General features: G+C 47.1%; 2 protein-coding genes across 2 annotated transcripts; both read left to right on the top strand.

Annotated features, from left to right (window-relative positions):
- Window positions 1-443: 443 nt before the first annotated feature.
- Window positions 444-16,421, top strand: C1H2orf50 (chromosome 1 C2orf50 homolog). The gene is made up of 3 exons (XM_060258158.1): window positions 444-793; window positions 2,852-2,891; window positions 16,222-16,421. Exons 1-3 carry the CDS (start codon window positions 444-446, stop codon window positions 16,411-16,413), a joined length of 582 nt encoding a protein of 193 aa, XP_060114141.1. The 3' UTR covers window positions 16,414-16,421.
- A 2,671-nt stretch (window positions 16,422-19,092) lies between these two features.
- LOC132581955 (endogenous retrovirus group K member 8 Gag polyprotein-like) lies at window positions 19,093-20,640 on the top strand. Its single transcript, XM_060253802.1, has one exon. The coding sequence runs from the start codon at window positions 19,093-19,095 to the stop codon at window positions 20,638-20,640; it is 1,548 nt and encodes a 515-aa protein (XP_060109785.1).
- Window positions 20,641-24,301: the final 3,661 nt, after the last annotated feature.

Genomic DNA, 24,301 nt, shown 5'->3' with positions numbered 1-24,301 from the left:
ACACTGGGAAAACCTAAGGCTCTAAGTGTTTTGTTTCAGCTGCACAAGCAGAACAAAAGCCACCTTAGTCCTTGCATTGTATGGGGGGTGGGGAGAACTCCCTGAGTACTACTGATAACACCAGGCTGTTTTAACACATTCAGCTGGCATTCTGGGGACTTTTCAGGCAATGTGGGAGTTATAAAATACAGAGCTGAGGCTTTGGTTTCTGGAATATATACTTAAGCTTACTACAGACAGCCAATAATTCAGAACTATCAATGTTTTTTGCTTTTAAAAAGAAATATATAATGATGCTGAATTTTGCCTAGGCCACCTGGCACACAAGAGTGATCCAAAATAGTACAGGAAACTCTTCATGCAGAGTTGACGGAGACACTGTGGTTGGACATCTCTATACAGTTTCTACCGGCTTTGCTCATTTAAGCAAGTGGCTACCAACAATGCTAGAAGAAATAATTGTGAATGCTGATGAAATGCCCAAGCTTTCTAGTGATAATCCAATATCGCATAACACAAGAGGTTCAGGGAGCAGAGCAAATGGAGTTTGGAGAACTACATCAGCAGGGGACCAGTTGCCACTGACCAGCCAGGTTAGGAATACTTCCTCATCCACATCTCCTTTGCTCAGCAGCACTCAGACAGGACGAGCCACATCAGCCGCACCAAGCTTGGTGAAACAATTGAGCAAAACCCAAGGAGAACAGCAAGAAGGCTTGAAGGGTGATCAGGTCCAACAGGACAAGATCTGGAGAGAGTTTGTGGATGCTGAAAGACGGGCAACCAAATACTGGTAAGTATTTCTTAGACCCATTTTGTTTGGCACTACCCAAACAGTCCTATAATGGAGTGTACATGTGCTGATATGAGTGAACCTCTGGTCCAAAGCATGGATGTACACTGAGAATGCTGCTGTTATCTCTGTTTTCATCCATTGTCTGTTTTCTGACGTTATCTTAGAACACTGATCTTTCCTTCCTTGAACTAATCTCTTTATAGGAAAAGACATATGAAATCACTGCCTATAGGTCAAGTGCAGCACGAATGTTTAATCGCAAACACATTTTGATATTAGTAACTATCTCTGTGCTGGAAAAATGTATGCATTGATCTTATTTACTGTGTGAGCATTCTGTGGGAAAGGATCTCCTTTTAAGTGGTGCTTTCATACAGAATCCAAGATTCTGTACCTACTTGCATTGTAATGGAAAGTGCTGTTTTGTTGTATGTTCCCCATCTCTCTCTCTCTCTGCAGCAGGAAGTTCCAAAGATAGAACTTACCTCAGTTAGTCCTCTTTGGAAAAGGCGGCTCCGGAGTCTTTTTTTGTAGTAATTGCTCTCTCTCTCTCTCTCTCTGTAGCACAAGTAGAAAGTAGAGCACAGAGGAAGCAAAGGAGCACTACTACAGAGAACACAGCCTTTTAATGTATTTCTGATTCTAATTGAAAATTAGTTTGTTTGGGAAGGGGTTACTAAAATCTGTGGCATCCTGATCTTTCTCCTGTGGTTCTAACACAGCTTCTTGTTTCTGTTAGATTCTAGCTCTTTTCACGATTCTGGGTTCATTTTGGCCGGGATAGGATTATTAAAAGCACAGTATTTCATTGTTTTTATTTCTAAATATTGTTCTCAAGTGTGTTTAACACATCTCACTGTGTTTTGCAGTAATATTTATTTAAAGCCTGCTCCATGCTGTTCCCCATGTATTTTGGCTGGGGAAGAATAAAGAAAGGCATAAACTTTCTGTGTTTTCATTTCTGAAATACTTTTCTCAAGTGACTCTAGTGTGGTTTGCAGCAATATATATTATTTATTGAAGGCCTGTTCCAGGCTGTTTCATTCCACGTAGGCTTTCACACCGTCTTCCCTAAGCAGTCCTCATGGAGATTTAACACTCCAGAAATTTCCAAAATTGCACTAAACTAAAAAAGCCAATCCCAGACTTTTTGCCAACCATATCAAGTAGGAAGACATATGCATTCCTGTTATAGTCCAGGATTGGCTGGGATATAATTGAATAAACACTGCTTCTAGTTTTGAGAATAGTGTTCCGGTGTGATGCTGAAGGTGACATACTCTGATAAAAAACAGCTGCAAATGAGAGCAGACCTAGTAGGGTTGCCAGATCCCCCCTAGCCACTGGCTGGGGATGGCTGGGTAGGGTTGCCAGATCTAGGTTGAAAAACTCCTGGAGATTTGAGGATGGAGCCTGGGGAGGACAGGGACCTCAGTGGGGTACAATGCCACAGAGTCCACCCTCCAAAGCATTTTCTCCAAGGGAACTGACCTCTGTAGTCTGGAGGTGAGTTGTAATTTCAGGGGATCCCCAGGTCCTACCTGGAGGCTGGCTTCCCAAATCCTAGCCTTCTTGTCAGTAGGTTGCACCGGGATGGAATAAAATTTCCTGAAAAGTTGAACTGATAGCAGGCCCACAATCAAGTTTCCTGCAAAGGCCAACTGATTGTGTTCATTGTCACAATTTATAATTGAGGTCTTTGAAAACTTTTGTTCACAATTTCACTTGGTTAATTGGAGACCTTGTTTAGGTCTGGCTCCTGTATTGTAGACGTCTGCATTGTTATAATATTACGGATGTCGGAACAAATAGTGTTGATGTGCAATTTGAAGTATTGTTTGCATCAGCTCTTTGATTGTAGGTTTTCAAGAATACATAACACGTCTGATCTCTTAGTTCTTTGCATAGTGAAAGTGGCGGACGTATCACACAGTATTTTTCTCTTCTATGTTCCTGTAATTTGCTGTGTTCCTTTTTGTTTCTTGACTCTTTCAAAATGTGGCATCTTTAAATGCTGTTAACAAAACTAAAACACACTTTGCTTTTGTTCTAAAGGTATCAGAACTGGGATTTCCTAAAGGACTATGATCCAATGGTAAGTTTAAAAACAACCTAACAATGATAAATTTTAGCAGCCAACCTCCTTTTGTTTACCAGCAATGACCACGGCTGAATTAACTTTTAGAAGAAACATCCTTTACTGAATAGACTTTGAGCTGTCAGGAATGAACACATGAAGCGCTTGTACATTGGGCCAGTGCAGTCTACTCTGGTTGGCAGAATCTCTCCAGGGTCAGGGGATTTTCTAAGCCTTGTCACCCAAGACTGGGCACTGGACTGCTGCACAGAAAACATTTGCTCTATAGCAGAGCTGTGGTTCATCTCATGAACCCAACTGGTTCAAAATAGTCTGTCTGCAGACTTATTTGCACAAGTAACAGTAATTGTGAGTGGGGCACATTAGGATACAAAAATCCACAGATTTCATGAAATGAGCCAGTGAAATATAGTGGTTAAACCATGGGACTAGGGTCTGGGAGACCGAGGCTCAAATCCTTACACTGCCATGAAGTTTACTGGGTGATCCTGGATCAGTCATTGCCCCCCCAGTCGGAAAGAAGAGACAGACACAAAGTGTTGGGTTTAAAACCGGGCCGCTTTATTAATAATTAATTAACCTGTAAACTAGGCAGGGATGAGACCTAAACAGGACAAGCCCTGGGGTCACCCCCTGACCCCGCCTTGTCCAAAGGGCGAGCCACCCTGCCCCCAGCACAAACCCGCCGTATTTGGGTTGAAACTGAGCGGCCAGGCCCCCAGCCATTCTCCACCTGGGCTAGCATCAATCTCCCATGGAAAGATCCGCCCAGGTGAGGCTCTCCGTGATCTGCATTCCCCGCACTGAGCCGTGTAGCCCATCTGCGGTTCATACAGACCACCCGCACCACTGGTGCTAGGCCATAGGTGCTCCCCTGCAAACACTGTGGCCAAAACATCCTCCAGCCACCGCCACCGCCAATGCCAAGCCTCTGCTTAGGCATTAGCGCCCCAATGGACAGCCCAGAGCCAACCGCAAACCCTGCCGAATCTCATCTAAAAAGGCCCGGTTGCCCAACTCCGAAAGATGAACTCCATCCGGCCAATACAGGTCAGCATCCTCGACCTGTATGGCCGGATGAGGGAGAAAAATTCCCAAGCCATCCTCCATGGCTTACTGCAGAGCCCTATTGGCCTTGCGCCTAGCGCGCTCTATCCCACCAAGTGAAAGGGCACACCTCCAACTCCTGTCTGGCGATATAGCTGACCATAACAGGATCAGCCAAGAAGGACAAGCCCTGGGGTCACCCCCTGACCCCGCCTTATCCGCGAGGGTGAGCCACCCTGCCCCCAGCACAAGCCCGCCGTATTCGGGTTGTAGCTGAGCGGCCAGGCCCCAAGCCATTCACCACCTGGGCAAGCATCAATCCCCCATGGAAAGATCCGCTCGGGTGAGGCTGTCCCGTGATCTGCATTCCCCGCATTGAGCCGTGTAGCCCATCTGCGGTTCATACAGACCACCTGCACACTTGGTGCTAGGCCATGGGTGCTCCCCTGAAACCGCCCAGGTGAATGACCAAGATGTGCGGAGGAGGTGCCCTCCTCTCTCTGCACTACAATGGCCTAATCCCTGGCCAACACAGGCCCCAACGACCCAGCCATTCCCCAACTGCCCCGTCGCTGAAGCCCAGCTGGGTGCCCATTGGAGACCGCCTGGCTTGATGGGCCGCCCGGAACACCTTGCTGTGCGCGCAGATGAGAATACGATGCCTCTCACTACGAGCCACAGCACCTGAAAAACAGAAAATTGTCAGAACAGATAATGACCAACAGGCGATAAAACCGTCGCCCTCCAAAACTACCCCCTAGGTGACGAACGAGTGTGCCTGGTTTAAAAGGCTGCCGACCGCCACAGGCCAACCAATTCTTGACGTCCCGGGCCTGGGGCGCCTGCCAACTTGTTAATACATAGCGCCGAAAAAGGCCATCAACGAGGCCGCATGAAGCAGAGCGGCCCCAAAAGGGGAACTGCATAACCTGTGCCACAGAACCAGCCAACTATCATGCAGTCCCGCGGTGCCCCCAAATGCCCGGAATTGGGAAGCCGCTCTGTCGTATGCCCCTCTGCTAGTGGGTATTCTCAGCGAACCCATGGGCTTTACTAATAAAGGCCAACGCCGCCAGTCGGCCCTCAATAGTGCTCAACCCCAGACCTCACTCTTTCTAAAACACGCAGAATTGCCTAATATGAGCCGCCGGAATCGGCCAGCCATCCTGCAGCGCAGCGGCTCTTCTCAACTCCCGGAATTGGGAAGCCGCTCTATCATAAGCCCTTCTGGCACTAGGCGCTAAAGCCAGTTGAATGGTCCTACTGGCTTCAGCTTCCCAAGTTACCAGAGGTCCAGGGGCATTCATGCCGGCCGTGGGTCCGCTTCCGGAGCGAGCTGCCGAAAGCGCTCCATCTATTAGTGAGATAGAGCATCCGCCACCCCATTGCAGACTCCGGGTACGTGCCTTGCCAGGGACAAAATATTCAACCAAAGGAACTAGAATAGGGACAAATTCCAAAAAACGTCAGGTCCCTACTGAGCCCGCTGTCCAACCATTCAGCAGGCCATTGCTCCGCACACCAGTGTCCCCCAAAGTACACTCCAAATCCGTTGGACCCAGAGGCGTCCGAGGAGATCTGAAGTTCAGCTTCGATCTTCAACTCCTCCCGCCAAAAAGAAATGCCGTTGAATGATTCTAGAACCGCCCCCCCAAACCTCCAGGTCCGCCCGCATTCCTGCGGACACCCGAACCCGATGGTGAGGGAGACGCCATTGACTCATAGCGTCACAAAGACACCTCAAAAAGGCCCTGCCTGACGCCACCACTTTGCATGCAAAGTTAAGGTGAGCAACCACCTGCTGCAGTTCAAACAGCGAAACCTTGCGCTGTCTCCTCAGGGCAGCCAACCGGGCTTTAAGATCCGTTACTTTGGCCTCCGGCAGCTGAGAAGCCTGTTTGTGGGTATCCAGCTCAATGCCTAGAAAGGTAAGCACCGAACTGGGCCCTTCAGTCTTCTCATGCGCCAACGGTACCCCCAGCTCGATGGCTAAGTCCTGAAAGGAACGTAACAGCCTGGCGCATTGCCCTGAGCCCGCAGGACCGACAAAAAGGTAGGCGTCCAGGCAATGCGCCGTGTCATTAATCCCAGTCCTATCCCGTAGCGCCCACGCCACAAAGGAACTGAAGCGCTCGAATGCAGCACAGGATACCAAGCAACCCATCGGGAGGGCGCGATCCATATAGAATTTGCCCTCGAAGCAAAACCCCAGGAGCTCGAAATCCTCGGGATGCACTGGCAGGAGACAAAATGCCAACTTGATGTCGCATTATGCCATCTCAGCCCCAGCACCACAACCCCGCACTACTTTGACCACCTGGTCAAAGGACATGTACCGCACTGAACACAATTCCTCAGGGATGGCGTCATTAACCGACGCCCCTTTGGGATAGGACAGGTGATGAATGAGGCGATACTCCCCGGGCACCTTCTTAGGCACCACCCCCAAGGGAGATACCCGGAATGTGGGCACAGGCGGCTATCAAAGGGTCCGAGGACCCTGCCTTCCTGACACTACCTTGGCGATCTTGGCTCTAACTATGTGCTCAAGACCCACCGCTGACCGAAGTTTAGAAGCCAAAAAGGGGGGCCCTAGGCCCCTGATAAGGGATCCTGAATCCAAAAGAAAACCCTTCCCACAAATATTGCCCATCCGCTTTACGTGGGTACTTTCTCAATAAACTATTGAGAACCCTCAGCCGAATGGGACTGGGCCCCTTTTCCAGGGGGCTGTTGACCGGACCCGCTGCCCCCGAGGCGCCTACCCCCAGCCCTAGGCATCAATCTGCTACAGGCGGAAAGGGCGTGAAGCCCACTACAAAGTGGGCACTCGTGTTTGAACTTGCAGGGCTTTCTGGGGCACGCTCCCTTTGAAGCGAACTCCCAGCATATCAGCCAGGATTGCACTGGCTGGACCGCCGTGAGGCGGGCCCTTGCAGAAAGCTGCTGTTGTTGCTTTTGAACCAAGTGTCCGCTATTGGACCTATCCCCCGCATTAGGCTTTGCCGGGGACATCAACTGCAGCCAAAGCTGCTGGCTGACCTGGTCCCATGGCAACCCCGGGTTGACGGCAGCCCTCATGCGGAAGGCCTCGTCGTATTGCAGCCATGCTGCACCGACGAAATCCGTATACGCCCGGTAAATTATTTATTTATTTATATTTCGATTTATATCCCGCCCTTCCCACCGAAGTGGCTCAGTAATATCCATGTACTGAAACAACACAGCCGCGCGGGCCGGCTGCGCCCTGGTGATGACACCCGCATAAATTAAAAAACTGGGCAACCAGTTTGCCCATGTCCTATCCACCTTTCTGCGTTTTAATTTTCCTTTTTCCTTCTCGTCTAGCTCGTCTTTGCTCTTCTTCTCGAGCTCTCTATACAGTAGGCTGAACACGTCTACATACTCTCCACATAGGATTTTTTCACATGTAACAGCCGTTAAATGATCTCCCAGAGGCAACGAGGTGTCGCCATATGGGAGCATGTGAAAAGGTATAGTGGCATAAGGGTTTGGAGGGTAAAACCACCCGCCTCCTTGCCCACTCGGCCACGCCCCTTGTATCTGTGCATACTGCTGCCCGCCCAAAGGCAGGACCCCCTGGGGGGGCGGCACTGTGGGAACTGCAGGCGTCACCACCGGGACCACCCTGTGACGTTAAGCAATGGGTTAAGCATAAACTGAAGACGCACAGGGCTGCATCAGGTGACCTGAGGGTGGGGGCAAAGTGCTCGGAGCTCTCAGGGAGGGAAAAAAGTAGTTGAGTGAGAGAAACTGCTGAGGCAGGAGTTCAGTCTGTTGGAGTCTGACAGAGTGGAGGCCTGTCAGAGAAGTCTGTCAGTGGGGACCTGACAGAGACTGAGAGGGTCAGTTCGAGCCTGCCAGAAGGGCTGAGAGGGCAGCTGATCCTGTGAAGAAGCTGGAGACGGAGACGGGGAAGTCTTCCAGAGACTGCCAGCTGGACAAAACCAGCCAAGAGGGCTGTGTGTGTGTGAGTCAGTTAAGACCGGAATGGTCACAGACACCAGGAAACTACTCTAAAGATCTAGTGAGGAGGTTGAGGGAGTGGATGTGGGTCTGAGACACCAAGAAGGGCTGAGAGGAGAGACTCCAGTCGAGGGGTGAGACTAGACACTTCAATCCCAAGAGGCCAGACCTTGGCTAGAGGTGGAGAGTGAGTTGAAGGGAAACTGTGAACCGTGTAACTGTGAAAGACTCAAGAAAGTAAAAGTGATTGAAAAGCCTGAAACAACAGAACAAATGTATAAGCCTGTGTAAATATCTCCCATATCCCCAGTTAAGACTTTTTGTTACAATAAATCTGTGGTTTAAGTTAAAGTTCTCGTGAGCCTATATATTTTGTGGGAAGAACAACCAAAGCTGCTGTGGTCCCATCAAATAAACAAGTAAAAATACCCCGAAGAGATTGAAATATAGAGATCCAGTGAGGCCGTGAGGCGGGCGCTGCTATACACCCGCTGTCCAAGTGCCTGAAATCCAGAGCTACCCAGGCCAGACCCTTGTGGGGCGGAACTCTGCAGGCCCCAAGCCCAAGGAATCCCAGAACCCCACTGCCCAGCGGGTGTTCTGGACTGCCCTGCGCCCCAACTCCCTCCCCCCGTCCCCGAGGGAAGGGGGGCATTTGAATAGGTCCCCAGGTCCACCCCGGTGTCTGCTGCAACAATACTTTACCCCCAAAATCCGAGGGAGTTCCAACACTGTCTGGAGTCTGTGGTACACCACCTCCATGCACGCCGCCAATCGCCTGTTCGCCCGACGGGCCCTCGCCCGGGTCGTCATCCTGTTCTGGTTCCGGCAATGGGTCAGGCCCCGCTGCACCACCCTGCAAGGCAGACAGACGAGCCAGCATCTCTGCCTCAAAAGTAAGATGCATCGACCGCCCCAAAGTGCCGTGACACCCCTCCCATATGGAAGCCCCAGCGGCGACCCTCTGCTGTTCTAACGCCTCCAATTGTCTAATGATGGCCAACCGGACCCGCTCCCCTTGTCCCTGCTCCTCAGATGGACCTGGTTGCAGACCCCGCCCACGAGACGGGCGGGCAGGCTGCTTGCCCTTGGACCCTCCTTGACCCTTCTTAGGTGCCATAGTGTTGCCCTTGCACTAAGCTGCACACACACACACAACAGTGACCTAGATAACCCCCACAGCAACCAAGTAGTCGCTGAATTATGCTAATGTGAGCCACCCAAACCGTAAAAAGGAGGGTGGAGGCGGAATGAGGTGCAGCCGGTCCCAAAATGGCCCCAATGTATGCCAGTCGGCACAAGAAACTGAGGGGGGGAGGGGGGGTTCACTGAATAGGGGTTACCCAGCCAAATTCAGTACACTGTACTCAGCCCAGCTGCGGCTCTCCAGGATCTCAGGCAAAGATCCTACCCCTTGCCTGCTGCCTGATCGTTGTAACTGGAGATGCCGTGGATTAAACCTGGGCTCCCCCGCCTGCCAGGCAGATGCTCTGCCACTGACCCACGGCCTCTCTCACAATATTAAGATAAAATAAAAAATGGCCACCGCGTGTGCCACTGGCCGTGTTCGGCGGCCCTTTAATGCGCCTCGCCGCGCTATAATAAAATGGCTCCCGCACGCGCTGTGCTCAAGGAACACTCTGCCTCCCTTTGCCGCCCCCGAGCTGTTTGCTTAAAATGGCTGCCGCACGCGCCATGTGCAGAGAACGCTCTGCCTCCTTGCCGCCAAAGACGTTCCCCTAAAATGGCCACCGCACGCACCTTGTGCAGAGCACGCCCTGCTTCCCCTTGGCGCCCAGAAAAAACTACCCCCTTAAAATGGCCGCCGCGCGTGCCGCGGACCGTGCCCAGCCGCCGCTGCACACGTCCAGCCTCCCCTTGCTGCCTTAATCAATGAACTCCCCCCAGAATTGACTGCCGCACGCTCTGCCGGCCCCCGTTCCGGGCACCAAACCGCAAGAATAATCGAAGCCGACGATCGCGCTAGCCCAGCCGCTCGCGCTGCCGCCACCGCTCTGACCCAGGCCGACGGGAACCGTCCTTCGCCGCTCCAAGGCCCAGATCAAAGCACGTGGCTCTCCCTCAGAGAGCCGAAGAAGACAGCTAGAGCTCTGGGTGGGGCCAGGGCTTATATAGCCCTGACGCCATGCCCAGAACTAGACCCGGATGTGCCGGGCCAAGCGGTCTGTTGCTCCCTCCTTCCGAGGGGGCAAAGACGGCCCCCAGCCTGAACACCGGCGAAGCCGGCTTGGCTGGGAAGGGCCGGACCTTCTCTCAAATTCTCCCAAATGCACAGAGCTCATGTGAGGATAAAATTAGAGAGTTGTGAATTTCACTCTGAGCATCTTTTTGTAACGATGGGATAAAAAAGAACTAGTGAGGAGACACAAGGTTTGAGCCCAGTGACACCTAAGAACAACGAAGTTTAATTTCTGGGTATAAGCTTTCTGGGTATACTTCTTCAGATACACTGAAACTGAAACAGACATCCTCAAGCCCTGACATAGAGAAGTTACCGTAGTTGCCAGGAAGGATTAGTTAGAGTCAAGTAACTGGGTAATACATCTAGATCCTTTAAATTTCCACTGGCTGCTGCTGAAAGAGTGCTGATGGAGGACATGTGTGCATATTAGACTCACTGGCTGGAATATATTTGACTTTCACATTGCTGTTATAAAAAGTGAACTTTATATATGATCACTGGAATATACTTGAATACCAAACACTTAAACACTTTTGGTTGGAAATACCTGAATTTTGTTGCTGCTGAAAGATTGCTGCTTGAAGATATTCATGCACCTTATTGGCTGAAATATACTTGAATTCTATATTGCTGCTGTACAAAAGTCCTTATGTACTTTTGAAACTTTGGTAGAAAATATTTGAGTACTAAATTGCTGCTATGAGACTTTTCAGGGGAATACTTGAATTCTGATTGCTGCTGTGAGTAAATACTTGGATACTTTTAAGCAGGCCTCAGATTCAGTGGGAGCTCACAGGAGTGCAGCTCCTGAAACTTTCTGAGAGTTCCACCTCCTCCTTCTGAGAGTGCCACCTTCTTGTCCATTGAATAGTATTGCAGCTGCATAACAATCCCTGGATGAGCTCCACCACCTATTTTTCTGCAAAACGACCCCTGCTTTTAAGGACTATATTAGCATAGGCTTCTCAACCCTCCCGCCCTGGCGGGGGTCCCCAGGATTTCCACCCTCTTCCCCCGCTCCCCAAAAAAATGGAAGCAGGGGGAGAGGGGGGAAATGGTACCAGGGACCATGGCGAGTCACCCGGAGGCCGCCGCACCGCACCACTGCTGCCCCCTCCCCGCCCACCGCAGTTGCTCCTCCGAGATGGGCCCAGGCTGAGCCCATCTCGGAGGAGCAGCCAAGAGACGGCAGCAGCGCAGGGGAGGGCGCGGCAGGCGAGGAGCATGGCGAGCTGCAAATCCGGGCCTTTCTAGGACCCGGACTTGCGGCTTGCCACACCCCCGGCCCACCTCCACACACCCCTCTGCTTCCACCCCAGAGGCGGAGCGGGCGAGGCCGCCGCACCGCTGCCGCCTCTTCTCTGCTCACCGTGGCTGCTCCTCCGAGATGGGCTCAGGCTGAGCCCATCTCAGAGGAGCAGCCATGGCGAGCGGAGAAGAGGCCGCCGCACCACTGCCACCTCTTCTCCGCTTGCCGTGGCTGCTCCTCCGAGATGGGCTCAGGCTGAGCCCATCTCGGAGGAGCAGCACGGCGAGCGAAGAAGAGGCGGCAGCTGCGGGGTGGCTCGCCACGCTCCCCGGCGCTGTTTCCCCCCCTCCCCCTAGCTCCACCCCAGTGTCTCCTGGCTCCACCCCCAAAGTCCCCAGATATTTTTGGGGTTCGACTTGGCAACCCTATATTAGCACATTACATCTTATGGTTGTTTTCCAGCTGTAGTGATCACTATTAAAAAGTTTCGGTAACTAGGTTCTAGTGGTTATTAAATATATAAATGCTAAAATTATTACAGTAGACAGGAATTACATGAACCTCCAAAAAATCCTGTTTCATCAATTTAATATGGACTGTTTATTGTTCCTCTATCTTTTGATCAAAATAATCCTCGATTTCTTCAGTGAAAAGTTTGGCAACTGCTGGCTTCTATAATATAAATAATACTAATATATAGATCACAGGGGCTAAAAAGTAGGGAACTGTTCTAGAAAAATGTTACCTATTCAAGGGAATTATCTTCCCAGTGTGATGCAGCAATAAAAAGGCTAATACGACCATGGGGTGTATCAACAGAGACATAACATCTAAATCACGAGATGTCATAGTTCTGCCGTACACTGTATTGATCAGGCTGCACCTGGAGTATTGTGTACAGCTCTGGAGGCCTCACTTTAAAAAATGATGTGGAGAGAATGGAGAGGGTACTGAGGAGAACAATGAGGATGATCAGGGGCCTGGAGACAAGCCCTGTGAGGAAAGTCTGAGGGACTTGGGAATGATCAGTCTGGAGAAGAGGAGGTTGAGGGGGAACATGATTGGTTTTTTTATGTATTTGAAGGGCTGTCACTTTGAGGAGGGCAGGAGCTATCTCTATTGGCAGCAGAGGATAGGACTTGCTTAATGGGTTTAAATTAGGTGCAGGAAGGTACTGGCTGGATTATAGGAAAAACTTTTTACAGTAAGAGTTGTTCATCAGTGGAATCATCTACCTAGGGACGTGGTGAGCTCTCCCTTACTGGCAGTCTTAAAGCAGCCGCTGGACAAACACTTATCAGGGATGCTCTAGGCTGGTCCTTCATTGAGCAGGGAGTTTGACTAGATGGTCTGTATGGTCCCGTCCAACTCTGTGATTCTATTATTCTCTCTCATAATAATAACATATTGACTGAAGGTTTGGTACAACAGAAGAATATTATTGCTCATTTTGATATTGAAAAAGTGGGATATAAAGGGTAAATGTACAATCAAGAAGATATAGTATTTTTCTCCTAGAAGAATTAGCCTAAAATATACAAAAAGTAAACAGAACCTCCCTCCAGAAGAAAATATGTCTGTGTTAGAAGAAAATTCAAAAATTGTTCCAAAGTGAGTTTGATAAATTTGACCAAACTGTCAAAGAGTTAAAAATATTAACAATAAGGCAGAAAAGGTGGGAAAGAAATTAGAAGATAATTTTCAAGGTCTGGAAAGAAAATTACAGACAAATGGAGATAAACTTAAATTAAGCACCATTACAGTTAAAGAAGAAAGTAATATTAAATTATCTGATAAAGCTGAAAGCCTAGAAAGAGCATTTAGAATTTTGAAACAAAATTTCAGTTAAAAATGACAAAAAAGGGAATATATTGAGGCAGTAGACAACCAACTAAAAAAATCTAAATAAGAACTCCTAGACAAGGAGTGGAAGAAGCACATTTAGAAGATTAATTTATAGATCTATTTACAGGATATCTGGATCTATTTGCACAATATTCACAGAAGGCATATATGCTTCAAATAGAGGTCAGAGGTAGTTAATTAAGCAGATGATCAAAGAAACAATGGATTGAGTAGAAGAGGATATAATTATGATGGGGGATATAAATGGTGTAATGGACAGGCTAATGTTACATCTTTTTGGTTTCTCTCTTTTATAATAGAATCCCCCAAAATATTTAAAGACTGGCTGAAAATGCATAATCTATTACACATATATAGGCAGGAATTCCCATATCTTTTCCTTTTTTTAATTTTTATTTTTTTCCAAAAGGAAAGGGGGGGATACAGAAGGGGGGAAAGGGGAAGGAAGAGGTATGGCTTCATCGGTAATGTTCAAATCTGTTGAATAGCTACATACAGCAAATAAAACAGGAATTCTCATCTCAATGAGATTATGCCTTTTTCAGGGGTTGCCAGGTCCTTCCTAGTTCCCGGTCCCCAGAATAGGGAATGGGGAGGGGGGTGTTTCTGGAGTGGGCAGGGACATCCCCAATGCAATGACATCACACAGAAGTGACATGTTGGGGACCAGCATCTGAGCACCTGCACTCCAAGTGGTGAATCTGCTGCTTGGAGGACAGACACCTCCCCCAGACTTCTTGCCATAAGCATTTAAAAGGTCCCTTTAAATGCTTTTGGCAAGAAGCAGGGAGGGGCACACACACCTGAACTCCAGTCTCCAAGACAAGAATTCCTGCAAAATCAGGAGATCCCCCACCTCCACCTGGGGACTGGCATCCCTACCCTTCTAGGGTTGTCAAGTCCCCTGCTTCTTGTAGCGGGGGACCTTCATATATGTGACATAATGATGTCATCAGAAAGTGACATCATCAAAATGGTGGCACACGTGCAGGGCTGTTCTAGGTGTTTCCGGGAAAACTCTATGGGTTTCCCGGATGCTCTAGCCATTTGAGAGGTAAAACTCTATGGTACCTATTGTACCATAGAGTTTTCCCTCCCAAATGGCTAGAGCATCCAAGAAAACCATAGAGTTTTCCCAGAAATGCCTAAGCGGCCCCGCACATGCGCTACCATTTTGATGATGTCACTTCTAGGTGACGTCATCATGCCAGTGATGTAGGTGGAGGTTCCTCCCGCTGGCCCAATGTGGACTAGCGGATTGGGAACCTCATGGGCAGAAAACCCCCCGCCCGGACCGGGGGCTTGGCAGCCCTACTTTTCACATTGACATAATTCATTCTCACAAACAGACTATATCTTCCTGAATTCTCATATATTAAAGAGCAAGATTTGAAATTGGTAGCATCTTAAAGACCAACAGGATTTCCAGGGTATAACTTTTAAGAGTCAGTACTCCTGTCATTAGATATCAATAGCAATGCAGTAAATCAACAAATAACAACCGAGATACTTAAACTCAACCTCAGAGGTAGAAAAAAAAATTACTGATTTATTAACCCTATGTAACTCACATGGTTTCTGTGCATGCATTGGCAGCTGAGGAAATTTAGGCCAAAGATGTGACTGACACGTAGAGTTGCCGGCTCTGGGTTGGAAAATATCTGGAGACTTTGGGGGTAGATCCAGGATAGGGTTGGGATTGAGAGGGGAGGGGCTTCAGCATGGTACAATGCCATAGAGTCCACCCTTTAAAGTAGGCTTCCCAAGCCTCCCGCCCTGGCGGGGGACCCCAGAATTTATAGCCTCTTCCCCCGCTCTCCAAAAAAATGGAAGCGGGAAGCGGGGGGGAAACGGCGCCAAGGAGCATGGAGAGCCGCCCCATCTCAGAGAGAAGAGGCGGCAGCAGCACAGTATCGCCCGCTCCACCTCTGAGGTAAAATCAGAGAAGGGGAGGGTGGAGGCAGGCCAGGAGTGTGGCGAGCCGCGAATCTGGGTCCTTCTAGGACCCGGACTCACGGCTCGCCATGCTCCTGGCCTGCCTCCACCCTCCCCTTCTCTGATTTCACCTCAGAGGCAGAGCGGGCGACGCCGCTGCACTGCTGCCTCTTCTCCGCTTCACCGTAGCTGCTCCTCCGAGATGGGCTCAGTTACGGTGAAGCGGAGAAGAGGCGGCAGCCGCGCAGCGGCGTCGCCCGCTCCGCCTCTGAGGTGAAATCAGAGAAGGGGAGGGTGGAGGGAAGGAAGACTTTTAAAAAGGTGTGCCGTCCCTTGAAATGAGATGGCCAAAACTCCCGTTGGGGTTCAGCTGTGCTTGTCACACTCTTGCTCCTAGCTCCACCCCAGTGTCTCCTGGCTCCACCCCCAAAGTCTCCTGGCTCCACCCCCAAAGTCCCCAGAGATTTCTTTAATTGGACTTGGCAACCCTTCTTTAAAGCAACCATTTTCTCCACAGGAGCTGATCTCTGCCAGCTGGAGATCAGATGTAAAAGTGGGAGATCTCCAGGCCCCACCTGGAAGCTGGCAACCCTATCAATCATTGTAGTTTAATTTGTTTTAAGAAAAGGAAATTTAAGCTTTGTATTTTACCTCACATACGCTTGATTCTTTTGCGGGTATTTTTTCTTTTTATTTCTGTAATTTCTTATGCTAAAATTGCAGTTACCACTGACTGCTAAAAACAAATAAAATTATGTGATTATTCTACCCAAATTATTAAATTCTATCTCATGTTTCAAGATACCTGTTAGCGACTAGCAACACAGCTGCTTACCATGCTTGTGAACTTCCCAGAGGCTGGCTACTGCTGAAAACAGAATACTAGACCTTTGGCTTGAGCCTCCAGGGCAATCATTATAGTCTTACATTTATTTCTGGAAGATTTCTTATCTCAGTTTTAACTAATTAATTGTGATATGTCTACAAAAGAAATTTTAATAGATTCAGGCATAAATAATTTGTCATTTTATTTTATCTAGGGCAAGAAAAAAGAGCATGAGCAACTGCCTCAGTATGTATCAGTATTTTCAGACAAGATTCCCAACACTAATGGCCACATTTTTGGCAGCCAAATGAACACTGATCTTGGCAAAACTCTGGTAAAAATGGACTACTTCTTCAACTATGGAAGAAGAAAAAACAAACTTGAACAGGAACTTCAGCCTTCATAGAATAACAAAGAAAGAAATAACAAATACTTTGAGGAGCGGGGTTCATGATTTTTTTAAACTCTTTTTTCTCTCCAGATGACATACTTTTAAAGGTGGATTGTTCAAATTCTACTGAACTAATACAGGTAGAAATTTAAAATCGACACCAAAGCATACTGATATAATCCTGTGACATAAATATAGTTATCACGTCTAGGACTGCCACGTCTAGGGCTGCCACAGGTGGGAGATGGGAGGGGTAAGGTTGCCATCTTGGAGGTTTGGGGATGAAGCCCAAGGATTTCAGTGCGGTACAATGCCACACAGTCCACCCTCCAAAGCATCCGTTTTCCCCAGGGGAACTGATCTGTGTAGTCTGGAGATTAGCTGAAACTCCAGGGAATCCCCAGGTCCCTCTTGGAGGCTGGTATCCCTAATTTTTTTGGAAAGCTGAGGAGCCATGTCACATTCTGAGAACTTTTAAAGGTTTTGTTAGACAGCCTGTCCCACATTTTCTGACTTTGTAGAATTTCTGTGGTTACATTTTCTGCCTTTTGGATATTGAAGCCTGGGGTATACAAAGACTGCATGGTTTGTGCCTTATTAGGCTCATCACACAACAGTGTGCAGAGAAATGGTTGTTTTAAAAAACACATTGTAAGCAGGCCTCCAATTTCAGCTGTCATATATTCTCATAGCTAACTGAGTAGGCATGTGCAATTTAAAGTCAGATCACTGTTTTAAGCCAGCCAAACACCTAAGTGTCAAAGAATGCAGGGCTACGATCTAATTACAGAAAGTGCAGGCCTTAATTGGAATCAGACCACAGCATAGAAAACTGTTGGGAATTTCAGTGCCCAGTTCCTGACACATGTTTAAAAAAAAGTACAGAGGTGCCTTTAATTATATGCAATTTTTACAAAGATGATTGAAATGGTGTGTGGTCCCAATATGGCTTCTCATACTAAAATGTAGTACAACCACCAAGACCCATAGTTTCCATTGCTTTAGGTATATTAGGTCCTGATGGTCAGTCATAACTGTGTGCAGCGATTAACTGTTCTGAGTAAAACCACTTGAAAAGTTTTTTTAAACTTTTGCCTCACCACTGTAGCTAAAATTGTGAACAAAACAGCGTCAAAGGTATAAAAGTCAATTATTCTAACACAGATTTTCGTTTTGATAGCTGTTGATTTCTTCTTCCCAATCATAAGTGCCCTTCTCCTTCAACAGTCAGTCCTCAGAGTGATGATGGCTCCTATGGTAGTAGATTTCCTCTGCTGTTGCCAAGGTATGCCAAAGCCACGTCAGGTGGCACAAACCCTTGTTCTACACGCCTGGAGAGTACAGGGATTTGTCTTAGAAGTGAGCCTTGAAAGTCCCAAGGAGCAATGAGCAACAAAGGAGAATGTGGAGGAAGATCCAGGTCTAAACTATTGTGTTTTGGGGCAAAAAGAACATCTTTGCATGCCCCCTGGTCGCTGGTGGCCCTCATGTCCTGGAAGCTCACAGTACAGCTAACTGCAAGTCCAGATGGATGGTCTGTGAAATAATGTCATAGAAAAATTGAACAGTGACTTTGTTTCCAATACTTTTGATGAAATGTCCATGGAAAGCTGAGTCTTCCCTCCTGTGGTATGGGGAGGGAATATTAAGGTATGTGACTGATACACACACCAACAATTTTCTTGGGAATTGGATGTCTCTTCAGAATATTGCCAAAGACATCTTTGGGTGCCTCTATGTCCTCCTGAGCATTGTTGTTCCTTCAGTCCATCAAATAGCTGCCCATTGCCACTCTTTTCAAATTTGTGGAAGCAAATGAAATATTGTCCTGTGTTAAAAGTAATGGCAACAATTGTGTGCCTGGGGACGAGAAGAGATGATTAATGTTTATGTGCCCTTGTACAGGTGTTGTGCTATGAGGGTAGGAGGAAAGGGTGCGTTCTGTCAGGGGACAGCACAAAAACACTATTGCTACTCTTAGGGGAAACAACTTTCTTCCATTTCCTTCTTTCCTCTTCCAGGACACACACAAGGAGAGAGGATGCATTTCTCCATCTCTGGCACCATGGATGCAGAGTGCCTGTCTGCATCTGCATCCATTGCTAGCTGGATAGAATAGAAACTGTCTGTGTTACACTATCCAATATGGATTTCCTAACTAAAGTAGTCCTTATTTTCTTTCAAATGGAGAAGTGGTTCTGATTAACTTTATAGTCTTACAAGCATACACTGGATAAAGGAGCTCTGCTGTATTCTTAGCCTTTAGTGCACTTGTGGGAAGTTATGTGTAAGGTTTGGCCGTTGGTATAGTTGGATATTATGTAACCAAGATTGCAGTATGCATGTGCTTCTTGTTGTTGAGCAGATTGTACTTGATGTTTTATTGGCTGAGGTGTATGACGAATATGGGGAAATAAAAGGAGGTGCTGGTGAGCCTGAGGGATCGATCCCTACACGGCTGTACACGAGCATGCTTTGCAATCTTTATATCTGTTTCCTGTCTACTTTCCCTTTTCGCACCATTATATTGTTGGGGCTGGACTCTGACAAGTGGTGCCCCGTGTGAGGCTCTCAAAAGAATAACCTTTGGATTTTGTTCGTCCATCACCCACTCCCGGCAAGGGTTTCAGGCGCGCCACGCATCTTCAGATCCCGGGTGAGTGTGACTGGTCAAGGTAGAACACATCAGCAACTATGGGTTCCTCACTGTCCGCTAAACAACGAGCCTTTTCTCAAGACCTCCTCTTTTTACTCACTAAAGAAGGACACTCTGTTACAAAGAAGGAGGTTGAAGATTTAGTAAAAACTATTGATGATGTATGTCCCTGGGTCCCTGAAAGTGAAACCCTTAAGTTGGAGGACTGGGTGAAAATTGGTGGCCGTTTCCAAGATCACCCTCGGGTGACGGCCAGAGTTCTGTTTACATGGTGCAAGGTCCGAGCATGTTTGAAAGGGCTTACACCGAACAATATTTTGTTTAATCAACAAATGAAGCTACACCCGTCACCTATGGCTTCGCTGCCGCAACTTTTGCTGCCTGCCTCCGTACCACCTTATGCCCCGTCTTTAAAAACGGATGAGCGGCACTTTGCATCTCATAAACCACCTGATGATCTTGACATGGACACTGGGGATCCTGGGTTTTCCTTAGCCCCCGTCATACAGCCGGACCGCTCGGCCACCTTTGTGGCAGCTGTTTCCGCCGCAGTTCTGGAAGAAGGGGACATTACTGCGAGTTCTATGGCCTTTCCTGTCATTAGAGGTGTCCCCGCTCATGGCAATGCCCCGGCGGTTCCGGACAGATATGACCCGTTGCCTCTTCAAGTGATAAAAGAACTGCAACATTCTATAAAAGACAATGGCATTCAAGCCCTATATACAAGGGCTATAATGGAGAATTTGTCTATGCAGCGTTTGGCTCCGGCAGACTGGAAGATGTTAATTCGGTCCCTCCTTCCACCCGCTCAAAGTTTGTTATGTTTGGAAGAGTGGCGACAACTGGCGCAAGAGCAGGCTGCCATGAATGCTCTCACCAATCCTCCCATTGATATAACAAGAGATATGTTGTTGGGGGAAGGGGCCTTTCAGACTGCGGCCCGTCAAACAGCCTTGACAGATCAGGCTTTGACTCAGACAGCCACCATAATTGTAAGGCTGTGGAAAAAGATCCCGGAGCCGGGGGAGAATACCTTGTCTAGTTTTGCCAATACACCCCAAGCAGCTAATGAACTATATACTGAGTTTGTTAATCGATTGTTGAGAGCTGTTGAGCGTCAAATCGAAAGCCCCAGGGCTCGGAAATTGCTGTGTAAGCAATTAGCTTACGAAAATGCTAATGAGGACTGTAAAGCCGCTCTTTCCCCAATATATAATAATCCTGATACTGACATACAGACAATGTTAAGAATTTGTCAAAATGTCGGCTCTCAGACCCATAGTGCGCACCTCCTGGCGGCAGTTATTCAGACCATGCAAGAGGCTCGTAACCCTGCAGCTGGTAAAAAATGTTTTGGATGTGGCAAAGAAGGGCATTTTAGAGCACAGTGTAGGTCCAGTCCTAATGGCCCTGCTCGACCTTCAAAGAAGTGCCCTATTTGCCACAAAGGCTATCATTGGGCCAATCAATGTCGTTCTCACCAGCCCATTGGGGTCGATTTTCCTCCTCAGCAACTTTCCTATCAACATCAACAGCCTCAGCAGGGAAATGGGACATCGGGCCGGCCCCAGGCCCAGGGCAAATAGATGGGGACTCTGACTACACTTATGGGATCTCAGATGATGAGGACGGTCAATCATATGCGTCTCAACTTCAGTTTTCCACTTCTTTTCGAGCGCCTTTGCACACAATGATAAGACAATCTGTTATTGTTCCTGCGGGATTTACTGTTCCAGTCCTTGCAATGTTATCCGCACCCATTCCTCAGGGTTGCTTAGGGCTGGTGTTGCCAATAGTTACCTCTTCATGTTGGAAAGTGATACCAGGTGTGTTCCAGTCATCGAGCGACCACAATACAGTCAACTATTCCCCCTGAATTACAGATAGCATATGTCTTATTATTGCCGAAATTACCTGCCATAGAGCCAGGCTCAATGCCTTCTATTGCGGCGATGGCAACTATTCCTTTATCTAAGGATTGTCCCGTTTTGCCGGTTGTTATGGCGGGATGAACCATACATGGCATGGTCGATTCAGGGGCAGATGTGACTGTTATAGCAGCTAGGGAGTGGCCAAAGAATTTGCCAAAGCAAACCGCCCCACTCGTTTATGGGGTAGGGGGTTTTACCCCCGCTGAGCGAAGTGTCCATGAGATTATTTTTCAATCTGAAGATAAAACTGTGACTTTACGCCCGCTCATAATGGAAATTCCGTTCACCCTATGGGGGCGGGATTTGCTGTCCAACCTTGGGGCTACAATCACAACAAATTTATCCTGAGGGCCTCCCCCTCGGCACCACTGCACGCTCTGCCCATTCAGTGGAAAACAGGACCTCCTGTTTTGGTAGATCAGTGGCCACTTTCATTAGAAAAGCTCCAAGCGGTGGAGGCCCTAATACAGGAGCAATTGACATTGGGCCATATTCAGCCGAGTACCAGCCCGTGGAATACTCCCATTTTTGTAATAAAAAAGAAATCTGGGAAATGGAGGTTATTACAGGATTTAAGAAAGGTTAATGAATGCATGAGAATAATGGGCCCTTTACAATGTGGAATGCCTAATCCTAATATGATACCTAAGGATCATGATATTATGGTGGTAGACTTGAAGGATTGTTTCTTTTGTATTCCATTGGCCCCACATGACTGTGAGAAATTTGCCTTTACTGTCCCAGTTTTGAATAATTCACAACCAACTCAACGATATGAGTGGTGTGTTTTGCCTCAGGGCATGACTAATTCGCCAACGTTATGTCAGAGCTTTGTAGCTTTAGCCCTCCAACCATTTTGTTTGGCATTCCCTGATTTATTAGTTTATCATTATATGGATGATATTTTGATAGCTGGAAAATCAATAACGTCGGAACATAAGAGGTTTTTGCTAAAGCTTTTACATTCCTATGGATTGATAGTGGCACCAGAAAAAATACAGACTCAAAATCTGTATATTTATTTGGGACACAGACTTTCTGAAACAGCATCTATTCCTGTACTACCCTAAATACAAATACCATTGTTTTATACATTAGTCCAATTGCAAAGCTTGCTGGGGAATCTCAATTGGGCCAGATCCTTTTTGGCTTTAACTACTGAAGAAATGTCACCATTGTTTTTGGCTTTGGCTGGGCATTCATCACCAGCAGACAAAATTTTTGTAACCTCGGCCATGAAAACTGCTTTACAGATTATTTCCCAGTGGATTCGTACTTGGGCAGTAGATTGGCTGCCTTCATTGGATGCACCATTACATTGTGCTGTTTTATCAACGTCCCTGTTACCTACAGCAATAATCTATGCTCCAGATGATAAAGAAGCCATTTGTATTGTGGAATGGATTCATTTGTCACATACTCCGTCCCGAAATCTTTATCTGTGGACCACTGCAGTAGCAGACTTATTTTATAAGTCTAGAAATCGCACAATACAACTTTCAGGGAGGGATGTTATTTGTGTTTATTTACCATTTTCACAGGTTGAAGTGGATCGTTTGCTGCAGAGTTTCCAGACGGCATTTGAGGGGTTTATGGGAAAGATTTCTTATAATCCCCCTAAAGACAAACGGTTGCAATTGATTTCACAGATTCCTTATGTTCTAACCTTTTGTTTTTCTTTACAGCCATTGGTTAACGTTATTACTGCATTTACAGACGGGGCCCCCAATAGAGGAGTGGTAGTTTGGCAAGATTTGACAGGGTCCTGGAATACAAGGTTTACCAAGACCCAGGGCTCAGCACAACGATCTGAATTGGCTGCAGTAATATTGGCCTTTCAACTATTTAAGGAAAATGATTTTAATTTAATTGTAGATACTCAGTATGTGTTTAAATTAATGATGCATTTGCCTTTTTCATATTTGTCTCCAGGGATGGATAAAGATTTGTATACGTTATTCTTTAATTTACAGGATTTGTTACAACAAAGAACCAGGTTTTGCTTTGTAGCCCATATTCGATCTCACACTGGATTTCCTGGCATATTGGCAGAAGGCAATGCCAGGGCAGATGCTGTGTTACGGAACAATGTTGTTTTTTTCCTTGTTTGATAATCCTATTCAATCCCATGATGTATTTCATCAATCGGCAAAGGTATTACATAAAATGTTTTCTATCCCTATGTCTCAAGCTAGAGACATTGTGTCAGCTTGTCCAAGTTGTTCAAAATCACCGATTAATTTTCCTTTTGATGCTGTAAATCCCCGAGGAATACGGTCAAATCAGATATGGCAGATGGATGTGACCCATGTACCGCTGTTGTCTCCATTTCTGAAATTACATCTTACGGTGGATACTTCCTCAGGTTTTATGTGGGCCACCCCATTAAAAGGAGAGACTTCTCGACATGTCATTCAGCATTGTATTAGGACATTTGCTGTGATGGGGAGGCCAGAGACTTTGAAAACGGACAATGGCCCTGCCTATTGTTCTAGTGCCTTTGCTGATTTTTGCCAACAATGGGGAGTTAAGCTGATTCATGGCATTCCCTTCAATTCTACAGGACAGGCCATAGTCGAGCGTGCTCATTTGACATTTAAATCGCTTTTACAGAAACAAACAAATGGTCGTGGAGTGCCAATATCTGAAATTCCAAGTGTGGTTGCTCAAGTACTTTATACTTTGAACTTTCTTTTTACTCCTCATAATAGATCTCAGACTCCAGTAGAATATCACTTTAAGATCGAGGAACCATTGCCAAGACCCTTGGTGACTTATCGAAAATTGCCAGACCCTAATTGGTACGGTCGTGTACCTCTGATTACCTGGGGAAGAGGATACGCTGCTGTTGCTGAAGACAAAGGACCCTTATGGATCCCAGCCTGTTGTGTTTGACCATGGCGTGGACTTTCGGTGTCATAATTGTTATTATAGGAAGTAGTTGTGGCCAACAGACAAAAGTTTTAGAGAAATCGCAGTATGAGGTTAATGAGTTTTCAGAATTGGCTAATATATTACTGAATGTTACTCAAAAACGGAATGAAGGATTATATGCCTGGCTAAATCAGTCATGCTGTTTCTATATTAATGAATCTGGAGTTATCGAAGAAAACTTTTTATTACGTGAAAACGAAACTTTAATAGAAGATTGGAACTGGTTGTGGTCATGACTGCCTAATTTTACATGACTACGATATTTGTTTTAAGGAATAATTATTGGAATAATATTATTAATTTTATGTTGTAGTTGTATTCAATGTGTGCCTTCATTAATATCATTTTTTACATTTTGGAATTCTAAACCAGTATCTGTTGC

This window comes from Heteronotia binoei, chromosome 1, assembly GCF_032191835.1.
Source record: "Heteronotia binoei isolate CCM8104 ecotype False Entrance Well chromosome 1, APGP_CSIRO_Hbin_v1, whole genome shotgun sequence".
In the NCBI taxonomy this organism is placed as follows: domain Eukaryota; kingdom Metazoa; phylum Chordata; class Lepidosauria; order Squamata; family Gekkonidae; genus Heteronotia; species Heteronotia binoei.
This window is presented reverse-complemented; position numbering and strand designations above follow the sequence as displayed.